Source organism: Glycine soja, chromosome 16 (genome assembly GCF_004193775.1).
Source record: "Glycine soja cultivar W05 chromosome 16, ASM419377v2, whole genome shotgun sequence".
In the NCBI taxonomy this organism is placed as follows: domain Eukaryota; kingdom Viridiplantae; phylum Streptophyta; class Magnoliopsida; order Fabales; family Fabaceae; genus Glycine; species Glycine soja.
The window spans coordinates 10,045,709-10,057,949 of NC_041017.1; the positions used below are offsets into that span (position 1 = coordinate 10,045,709).

At 34.1% G+C, this 12,241-nt stretch overlaps 1 protein-coding gene across 1 annotated transcript; it reads right to left on the reverse strand.

Moving 5' to 3' along the window:
- Nucleotides 1-6,278: 6,278 nt before the first annotated feature.
- Nucleotides 6,279-7,905, reverse strand: LOC114389305. Its single transcript, XM_028349947.1, has one exon. It carries the CDS (start codon nucleotides 7,541-7,543, stop codon nucleotides 6,425-6,427), a length of 1,119 nt encoding a protein of 372 aa, XP_028205748.1. The 5' UTR covers nucleotides 7,544-7,905; the 3' UTR covers nucleotides 6,279-6,424.
- Nucleotides 7,906-12,241: the final 4,336 nt, after the last annotated feature.

Here is a 12,241-nt window from a genome sequence, read left to right on the forward strand (position 1 = left end):
AAGTATCAAACCCCAAATACCACCAAAAATGCACTATGAAGGTATCAGCAAACACAAAATATAGACAAAATTAATTGGTTTCAAGTTGGACAAAGAGATTGGAAAAACATTTTTTTAAGAAAAAGGAGGAGGATAACTTTGTACATGCACTTTTCTTTGTGATGTCTCATTTACTTCTTGAATTTATTCATAGTCATTGAGAGCTTTGCACTAGATAACCACAATGAAAAAAGTATTGCATTACAAGGCTTAATTAAAGGATAACATCTCAAGGTTGATGACCAACCAAATATCATGTCTTGTAGACCCAAAGTTAAATAAAAGCATTCAGATAGAGTGTTCAAGCAAAGTTCTAACTCAATAGCAGCTTCAACTTAACACAAAATTTCATTCTCAAGTACAGCTAGGTCAAACAAAGAACCACATAAAAAAACACAACAACACTAGGTTTTCCAATGTGCACAAAATTCACATTATAAACTAAACGCAAAGAAACATTACCTAGTGCCTATGTCAGCTTCACTGGAATGTTGTGCAGAGGAGTAGAAGACCCACAACCACCCTCGAGACATAAACAACACTAACAACAGATGAAATATGAACGAATGAATCAACCAATATATATAAGCATACATCAAGGCCATTCAATGCAAATGCATGTTAAGTACATTACCTAAAATTGTTCTCAGCCTTGTCGAAGCCCACTGGAAACGCAAGCCACCATAGAGGGACTTTTCACCAAATAAACCCTCGGAGGAGCAACCCGTAGACCGGAGAGGGAGTTCTCAGCTAGGGGAGATGATCAAAGTTGTCAGCTATGGCTACCTAGGGCAGATACTAAGGTTAGAGGGAAGTACTAAAGTTCTCAGATGCGTAAACGCGCCAAATAGAAGACGAAGTGAATATCACGTGCACGACATGTGGTACCTATGAGGATACAACGACGGTTCTCAAACAAACCCGTCTTTGTAACTTAATGAGGATAAACACGTGTCGCCATCGTAATGAGTACCTATACTAAGACGGGTACCATGTGGAGATTGTCTTTGTAAGGGTGGGACAATAAACCATTCTACGATGGTTCTAGGTGGGAGACCGTCGTTATTCACTGCACGTCAAACCCATAACCATACAAAGATGGGTCTCTCGAAAGGATTGTATTTGTATGTGAGTCACAAAAAGCACGTGTAAACCATGTGATTACAGTTATTATGACGGTTCTAGGGGGAGACCGTCGTTGTTTACTACTCACGAATATCACATGTCCGCCTTGTGAAACCCCTAACCATACAAAGACGGGTCTCTAGAAAGGACCGTCTTTGTATGTGAGTCACCAAAAGCACGTGTAAAGCACATGAAACGACATATGTTACTATGATGGTTCTGTAGGGGAGACTGTCATTGTTTACTACTCACAAATATCACGTATCCGCCACGTGAAGCCACTAACCATACAAAGACGATTTTTTGAACAAGACCGTCGTTGTATGGTTATCGAGAATTACATCTTTGCCAATGCGTATTCTACAACAACGAGTTTCTGGAAAATGATGTTGTTGCCCTGTACATTAATTACAGAAATTCCACCGCTACACTTTCTACGACGGTTTCGTGGAACTGTTGTAGAAAGAGTGACGTAAAATGTGCTTTTTTTAGTAGTGCTTTTTTTTTTAGAAAAGATAGTTATATTAAATCAAATTTCATGAAAGAGTCAATACAAATAGGACTATGATAAAAAAAAAAGTTTTGAACAAGCAAAAGATCTAGATGCCCTAGCTAAAGAGTGGGCTACTTGATTGGTTTGTTGACTTACAAACCGAAAACACAGTTTTGCAAAGTAGATAATTTTGCCACACAACTCCTTAAGATATCTCCAACTTCATTATTATGGAATCTTCTAGATTTGATGTTGTCAATGATTTGCTTGTAATTCAACTCCAAAATAAAATTATTGAGCTCCTAAGATGGTAACCAATTTAGAGCAAGTTGCAATGCTCTCGCCTTCGCCACCAATGGTGAAGGGATATCATTAAAACACGAAGACATGGCTGAGATAAATGTTGAGTCCCGAATACAAGTTGCCAGTCCAAATTTTCCTTGTTCTTGAAAAATTGTTGCATCCGTGTTGCACTTCAAAAAATCCTGAGAAGGGGGAGACCAACAAGGTCGAGTTGTAGAAACTCGATCTCTTGGTGTAGAGTTTTTATGGTGAAGGTTTTGTCAATCTTGGATGTAGTGTATTTTTTGTTGAAGGAAAATGTTTATAAGCTTCTAAATAGCATCCTGAACCTTATCATTTTGACATCTCTATGTAGTCCATAATATAGCAACAAAAACAATAACCTGGGTTTGAGAGAATTGTTGAGGACTAGCAAAAATGAAGTCTTTCATGTCATGGACTGTTGCTACAATATCAATCACTTGGCGAAGCAAGGATGCCTCAAACCAAAACTTTTTAGCATGTGAGCACCCTACAAAAACATGTCAATCATTTTCTATGAAATCCACACAAAAAGAACAGGAGATGGGGAATTCAATTCCTCTAGACATAAGCTTTTCCCTTTTTCAAAGACACCCCAAGCAACCCTCCATAAAAAACAATCATTTTCAAGGAATTTTCAGCTTCCAAATGTCCATCTAGTTTCCACTTACATGTAGAAGAGTGCTATTAACCATATTCCCCATAGCATGATAGTAAGTCGATTTTTTTGAGAAAGTGCCATCCTTGGTGAACTTCCATAGAATTTTATCAGGATTGTGTGAGAGGTAAATGGGCATGGAAAATTTTTTTGCAGCATCAATAGGGGCAAATAGATTATGAATAAGAGTCTCATTCCATGTGGCCGATGTAGGGTGAATAAGGGAATTTACTGTTAAATTCGAGAGTCCATCAATAGGAGGAGAAACAATATATGAATTTTGTGGATCATGAAGCCAAGGATTAGTCCAAATTTTTATCTTGTGTCCATCTCTCAATCTCCTTCTAATGTCATCTTTGACTAAAGCTTGTGAAGTGTGGATAATTTGTCAAATATAGCTTGGGTTATGCCCCAAAGAGGAACCCAAAAAATTACCATTAGGACAATATCTTGCCTTGTGAAACTATTATGCCCCAAAGAAGATAGCTTCCATCTTTGCTTTCCTAGCATAGCTAAATTGAAAGCGAATAGATGTCGCAAGCCCATATCTTCATTCCTCTTTCTGATAGTGAGACGATATGGGTTCCTCTTATTAGATGCTACTTTAAATTCCTTGGCAATTAAATGTCCTATCAATTTCTTTAAATTTTGGAAAATGATTGTGTTGAATATTGGAACATGGCATTTTGTTTTTAAAAAATTAAATCCTTACAAAAAAAATCCTCCATGAAATCTTTCCTCCGAACACAACAAGGAGGAGGTAATTATTCAAATTATTTATAACGTGACTGTGTTTATTAATGTTGTTTTTAGGGTAAAAAAGGTTATATAAGGAAACCTAATCCATGTTAAAAAAATAAATTATAAATTAATTTTTCCTTTGGAAGTAACAAACATCTTAAACAAAAATACATGACAATAAATCAAATTATAAAAAGAAATTTAACTCAATTCGTTGAGTACCATATAAATTATTTTAAACCCCTTAATACATGTCTTTCAATTCTCATGAATAAAAAAATCAAAAATCATGAAATTAAACAATAAAACAAATTACAGAAGTCATGTAACAGTGAAGACTAGAGAACTAACTAATATCAATTTATTTCAAGGAAATTAAACAAATTTTTCAGAATTTTCATTTTTTTATGGTTTTTTTTTCACCTTTATAGTCCCATTTAATTAGTATACTACCTTTATTTTTTATTAATGGAATTTTTAGTTATTGATTTATCCCACTCAAGAGCGCTGGCTCACTCACATAAAATCCTACAGACCCAAAAGCACATCTCCAAATAAAAAAGTTCATGATTCATAATTAGCCTGCCACGATCAACCTAGTAATATCGTTCCAAGTTAAAAAAAAAAGTCAAATAATTTAAGAATTTGTTTTTGTTTTTTGTTTTTGTCGTAATGGCTTTAAATTTACCAAAGACAGTGATTTTTTTTTACACAAGCAGGCAGAACAAAATGTTAATTTTCTCAACTAGCCACCCTTCTAAATTATTTACCCAATTAGACAACTTTACTGTACCTGGCGTGAATTCGGTACTGACACATCCGAATTCACACCCGTCCCCCTTAACTTTTTTTGTTAAACAAGTTAGGAATTCGGGTTTCTCGGACTCAAATTCCGAGCCCTTTTTTTAAGCAGAGTATTTAATTATTAAAATTAATAAATAATAATAAACTAAATTATTGTATTTTAAAAATTTTCTAAATAATATTATTTGTTAAAAAATTTAAATTAATAAAAAAATATCTATTTTTTTATAATTAAATATATAAAGATATTTAAATTAATTTATTTATATTCAATTTTGTTCTATTTTTTGAAACTATATTTAAAATACAAATTTGTACATTTGAATACAATTAGTTAAGGATGAGTTAATATATCATTTTAATTAATAAATTTGTAAATGAATTAATAATATTATTGAAATAAATAGGCTAAAATATATGTTTGTTAACTTATTTCTTGGCTCTAAATTGATCCCCTCATATCTTAAAAAAGTTCTATAATGATCCTCTAAATTATTTTTTAGTAACACTGTTGCGGCTCCTCTGCCGTGAAATGCAACAATAATAACATCATCTTGCCGGAGATGCTAGCGAAGTTCACCTCGAACAACACTGGCCGAATGAATTTCTTCGACATGATATTATCATGTAATATTGTTTCTTTGACAATTGACACCCTACATATTTTTAAATAATATTATTGCGTAATATTATTTGTTTTTTAAATAATATTATTACGTAATATTTTAAAAAAATATAAAAGGGTCAGAATTCGGGTTTGAAAAACCCGAATTTCTAACCTGCTTAACAAGAAAAAGTGAAGGGGGGAGGGGTATGAATTCGGGTGTGCCAGTACCGAATTCACACCATGTACAGTAAAGATGTCTAGTTGAGGAAATTAACATTTTATTTTGTCAAATTGCGTAAAAAAATCACACATATTAGGCCCATTCAGCACATAATTCATAGAGATTAACGCACATTTACTTAACAAAGGAAAGTTTATTGATGAAACCGAAATAAAATAGAGCCAAATCAAGGAAAGTTTATTGAAATACAGTAAACTACAATACTAGGGGGAAAATACGCAGGATGAATCAACGTTTAAGTGTTAGGCAAGAAGAATAAAGAAAAACACAAGCTCAATAATACAAGTTTCTAATTCAACTTAAGCAACTGAACATGAAAACTTTCCCATATACCAAGTCAGCAACTCTGACTAAAATAATTGACAATAATCATTCAAAAATTATATGGTGTATGTATGTCCTTTGTTACAAGAGACGATTGAAGGTAATATGATTATTTATAACTTATAACAGAGTAATAGGATGAATACAACAGCGAGTATACAGAAAGAGAATCATGTTGAAACCAATTATAACAGAGTTAATGATATCTTTCAGTTCCATCACAGAAAAAAAACTTTCACCTCAAGTTTAATATGCATAGAAAGCATTACAAGCTAACAGACAGCAGTACAAAATACAGAAGAAAATATCAAACAACAGTAAATTTTTTGATGCAGTAGAAGATTTAGAAACACAGAAAAAAAAATGGCTAAAATATTTTTGATCCTTATAAAATTGGAAATGTTTGGATTTCATCCCTGCAAAAAATTTTACTCGTTTTTTCCTCCTCATAAAATTGAAATTTATCAAAATTTTGCCCAGAGCAAGATTTGGATAAATCCAAACCTACATGAGGATTTTTAAGGGTTAAAAACTGCCACAAATCATAGAAAAAATCACCACAATCAACTTAATTTTATGGTAAAAATAAGGTTTATAAATTATAATTAAAACGCCACAGTGAGAGTTTAGCTGGAAAAGCTATTTTTGAGTAAAAATGAATCTAAAGATCTAAAATAAACATCAGCCAAGTTGTTAGGGAAATGTTTATGGCCAAGGCCAGGCAAAGGGAATGATTGTTATGCATGTAGATTCCTAATCCTATTGAAAAATGATGGCAGTGAGGATCAATTTTTAATTTTAAACAAGCAGGCCCAATATATCTCTAAGGTTACTTTTTAAAACATATCTACTCACATGAATTGCCTTAATTATTCCTTGATTTTGAAGCTTAGCCGCTCACCTTTATGATTAAACTTACCCAGATAGGAAAAACCTTCATTAAAAATCAGAGACAAAGATATCCATAGTAAATGTCACAAAAATAATTTCCAATAACAAGATAACCAAAAAATGGATATGGATCTCAGCTCCAAAATTATTTCATAGCATGTAAAAGTAGTTCAGATTTCAGAAAGGGAATCCACTCTTACTGTACTTCTTTGATGACTCTCCTAATCTCTTCACCTCTTTTGTCCTTTTATAGAATTCCATCAATTGATTTGCAACATCCTCGTCATGGCATTGGATAAACAACTTTAAAAATCTCTGCTCTGGCATCCTCAGTGAGCTTACGATCGTTGGTCCCATGATTTGCAACTCTGCATCCATATCTTGCATCTTCAATGCTAGAAGCACTCTTGGCTTCAAAACAGTATCCACATTGGCATATAAGAGATACGGCAGCTTTAGAACCATCTTAGCATCAAGCTTCATCGTTCCCAAAATGAAAGTCATGTTCCTCTGAACCTTTTCCGTTGACAATGTCAACACATTAGGAGACTTCCCCACAAGACCAAATATCTCCTCTTCGGAAAACCCAAATTTCACGAAATTTGCCACCTTATCCCGAATCGTTTCCACGCGAGAGACTCCTATTAATGTCACCACATATTTATACATCTTGGAATCCTTAGTAAGCCCAGTCTTGCTTAAATATTCCAGCTTCTCAGCATCAAAGGAAGTCCTCGAAATAACCGTGGGCCGCAAAAGGAGCATCTGAATCAAGTCCTCTTTCTTAACACCCAACTTCTCATAGAGCTCAACTGTTGCCTTCACATTATAGCGACCCGCAGATAGCAGCAACGAAGGGTTCCTCACAATTGCCTTCTGAAGCACTTCTTTCGTCTCAAACAATGATGTAAGATGCGCCATCCTCTCTTCTAAGCAACTATTAATCCGAGACCGGAAAAACCGTGGCCTACAATTGACAATCTTTACAAGTTCAGATGCACACAAGCCCAAATCACTCAGCAGGCACAGTTTAGACTGAACCTGCATGGGATCAGCATTGCGCAAGGAGGGGCAACGTGAGAATATTCTCACCAAATCATCATCACTACAACCCCATTTGCTCAAAAGCTCAGCAGCATCACTACACTTGTTTTTATCATCTTCAAATTCAACCTGGGTTTGGGTGAGGCCAATGGTCGAACAGGTGGCGGAAGTGAACACTCGCAGAGCTTTTACAACTGCGAAGTGTGGAAAAGACTGGAAAATGTTTGACTCAGTTGGGAGAAACCGAAGCATGAGAGTGAGACCGTTAATACTAGGTTGAAAATTGAGTATGAGGAACAAGGGGGCAGATCTGAAATTTTGGGGTTTTGTTTCGATATTTTTAATCTCCAGAAGAAGAGGGTAAAACTAAAGAGTGAACTAGAAATAAATAGCCGCTAAGAATGCAGAGACTGGTGCTGCTAAAGAAACGGAGTTTGACTTGGAGATTCAGCAATTGCTACTTGCAAGTGAGTAACAGTTACATGGCATGGCAAAGTGTGATGCAAAAGGACCCAAAAGCCTTGCCAAAGTGCGAAGGAACCTGCAAATGAAAAGAGCACTTTTTAATCTCTGGTGTATGGTATGCTGTTGCGAGTAAGTTTTTTCTTGCCAGTGCTGTTTGCAATTTGGTTTGGTTCATAGAAAGAAAATAAAATCATTCTCATTAAACATAAAAATAAATAAAAATAGGTTGGATTTAAATATAATATTAATTTTGCATTATTTTTTCAAAAAAATCAAATTAATTTTTACTGTTTCGTTTTGTTTTGTTTGACAGTTTTTTCTGTTAGTCTAATCTATTATGATAATTTAAAATTTATCAATTAAATTTACATAATAATGCTATATTATTTTTAAAATAATTTTATTTTTACTAATTTTTAAGATATTTTAATTAAAATATTATTTTACTTTTATTTAATATTATTATAAAATGATATTACTAATCCTTTTGTAACATCATAATAATTTATGGATCACTTGATATTTAATACTATTTTTTTAACATATTAATAATATGCATATCAATTATAAAGTAAACAAAATGTAAAATTATTCTATACTTATTATTAATTACCATAACAAAAGAATCACATATTACAAACTTTTTTCTTTTTTAATGGAACACATATTTCAAGCTTATTATAGAAAGAAGTACATTATAAATCACATATTATAATCATTATAGCGGTTATATTATTTTAAAAATATTTTTATTTTATTAAATTTTAAGATATTTTAATTGAAAATTATTATTTTACTTTTATTTAATATTATTATAAAATGATATTACTAATCATTTTTCAACATGATAATAATTTGTAGATCACTTGATATTTAATACTACTTTTTAACATTGATACGTCATTTTTAACATATATGAAAGTAAAATATGCATATTGATTATAAAGCAAACAAAATGCAAAATTATTCAGAATAATCAGCACTCCAAGGATAAAGCAGTAAATACTACATGTCTTCAAACCAAAATTTATATAAGACCAAATCTTAAAAAGATTCCTTATGAACTGTGGAAGGGACGAAAACCCAACATATCATACTTCCATCCAAGAGGAAGTTTATGGTGAACAACCTCCAGAATTTGAGAGTGAGACCATGTTCAATATGGAACAGTGGATCTACATTTTGTACTCACTGATGATCAGCTTGTTGACATTTTCACAAAACCCCTTACTGAAGAAAGACTAATTTTGTTAAGAAATCAACTTGGAATGATCTTTATAGATGAATGATATAGTATCTATATTTTCTCCACTGTTGCATCAGAGGACTTATCGTCCAATGACTCTTACCACACATAAAATTGTTCAACATATGGACACTCACGTAAGCATTTGCATTTATTAAGTTAAATGCTTCATTTCCATAAAAGAATGTTGTAACTCCTTTTGCTAAGTTAGCTCTTGTTTACTCATAATACTAAGAACTTAAGGGCTAAAGGAGTAAATACTACATGTTATCTTCAAACCAAAATTTATATAAGACCAAATCTTAAAAAGACTCCTTATAAACTGTGGAAGGGTTGAAAACCCAACATATCATACTTCCATCGGAGAGGAAGTTTATGTTGAACAACCTCCAAAATTTGAGAGCGAGACCATGTTCAATATGGGATAGTGGATCTACATTTTGTACTCACTGATGATCTGCTTGTTGACATTTTCACAAAACCCCTTACTGATGTAGCTCCATGTGGAGCTTGTAGGCCTTGGATCTTCTTCATTAATGAAGTCCTTTGCTTCTTAAAGTTCAATGGCAACGGAATGAGGAAGGAAGAAAGATGATTGGAGATGCCACTTCAAGGAGATGAGTTAAGAACAAGTTCACCACCATAGGAAGCCATGGATAAGAGCTTGAAGGTAGGAGAAGATGACTGGAGGGAGAGGGAGAGGGATAGAAGAGGCATGGAATTTATGTCTCAAATGAGGTCTGAACTTTGAAGTGTAATTTCTCAAATGATCAAAGTTGAAAAAATACACACACAAGGTCTCTATTTATAGCCTAAGTGTCACACAAAATTGGAGGGAAATTTAGCTATGGTTCAACCCACTAATCCAAGATCAAGTCCAAGATTATCCACTAAGTGTACTTAGGTGTCATGAGGCATGTAAAGCATGAAGGACATGCACAAAGTGTGATTATATAAAGTGGCAATGGGGTGTAGCAAGCAAATGCTCACCTCCCCCTCTAAAATTTAATTGGAATGAGCTTCTCCCAATTCAATTAAATTTATTTTCCAACACACACATCAAATATTCACTTAATGCACATGAAATTACAAAACTACCCCTAATACAAAAACTATAGTCTAAGTGCCCTAAAATACAAGGGCTAAAAAATCATACATTTCTAGGGTACCTATTAGTCGCTATTTATGACTTAGTTTTATGTTGAATATTTGCAAGGAAATAGCACTTTACCCCCAATTTATGGTTCTTTTCGTAGAAATTGTACATATTTTTCTGTTTAGTGTGATTCTATAGAGTAGATACTCTCATTTTGTAAATAAATGTTGAATCCACTTCAGTTTCAAGCCAAATAAGAGAAGGTTCTAGTAGCTGATCACTCGCTCAGTGAGGCAGATCCGCTTAGCGAGGCATACAACTCGCTTAACAAGTTGGGAAAACCTAGAAGAGAAAGAGTCAGAGATGTGCTCGCCCAGCGCAGAGCCAGTCAGCCTAGCGAGGATGTCGTCTCTTCTCGCGCTCAGCGCGCCCAGGCTCGCTAAGCCAAAATTCACTTACTCTCGCTAAGCGAGTCTTCAAAAGTTGAAAGGTCCAAGAGCCGTTAAACATTGAAGTCGGCAGAGACATAAAAGAGAGTCAAAAAACAGAGTGAAAGGAGAAGCTGAAATGACAGAAAGAGAGGAGCAAAGAGAGCTTAGGTTAAAGGAGTGAAGTTTAGGGTTTAAAGGTTATAGGAGACATCCTCAACCAGCCTTTGCCATTTTCTTTCACTCAAAACTCATCCTTTCTTGTATTAAGAGTATATTGCTTGTAATGGAAAGGCTAAGCCTCTTTGTTGGGGAGTTCTGCTGAAACCTTGATGTAACACTCTTTCACTATCTATTTAATGTTATTTTTATGTGTTCATTACTTCTATCTATGCTTATTTTACATGCTTGTGGCTTGATCACCCATTTGTATGTATAGTTAGGATTTTTAGCATTAGGAAATGCTTTAAAGCCTTAGAACTTGGTAGAGCAAGCTAGAAATTTGTATGTCTAGGAATGGAGTGCAATGCTCTAGATTAATTTTTGCAGTGGGCTTAATGCAACTCTTTTAGACTAAGTTTGTTAAGGGATCAAGAACGGAGTTTAAAGAGAGTTAGGCTCATTCACTAGAGGGATCTGGGTTTGAATAATTTCTCAGCATAAGAACACTAGGATAACGTTAGATAGAGAAAAATACATTTTAACATAAAGTGAAATTCAGTAGAACAACCCAACGCTTTTTACTTGACTGTTTTCACTTCCAAAATTCTAGACATTTAGTTTATATTCAAATAGACTATAATATAGAATTCAACTTAGTATTTACTTGATTTTAATCCCTACAAATGTTTGCATACTAGATGTACAATGTCTGAGTGAAACAAATTCCTTGAGGATACGATACTCGGTCTTACCATTTTATACTAATTGAGCAAATCAGTACACTTGTCGACCAGCGAACAAGTTTTTGGCGCCATTGCCGAGGAATTTCTTTCCACTTAGATAATATAATTCAATTTGGAAACATTTATTCTTTATTCTTTGATTGATTTTTGTGAATAAATAGTTAGAATTCAATATTTCTCTTGACTTGGTTAACTACTGCTATGTTTAGTGCTTTTTGTATGCGAGGTAATTCTTCAGCAGGGAATTTGGCTTCACTAGATTTGGAGATTGAAGCTACTTGTAGGAGAAACAACAAAGAAAGGAGAAGAAAATCTTTGCAAGAGAAGAAAACACAGCCTAGTTCGGAGGGAGCTCATTCATCTGAATCATCTTCAGCATTTCCAGCAGACTTGAAGGAATCCAAAGTTGGTGTGTCTAAAGCAAACATCATGGCAAAAGATCAACCACAAAGGATTACTCTTGAGGACTACTCCAACTCTACCGCGCCACAATTTTTCACAAGTATTGTGCGGCCGGAAGTCCAAGCTCACAACATCACGTATCCTCATTCCTTGATCCAACTGATTCAAGGAAATTTGTTTCATGGTTTACCGAATGAAGACCCTTACGCACACCTTGTTTTCATTTTCTTTGGCTGGAGAAGCCAAGAGGTGGCTGCATTCTTTCAAGGGAAACAACTTGAAGACATGGGAAGAGGTAGTAGAGAAATTTCTAAAGAAGTACTTCCCAGAATCAAAGACAGCTAAAGGCAAGGCAGCTATTTCCTCATTCCATCAGTTTCCAGATGAATCTTTGAGTGAAGCACTTGA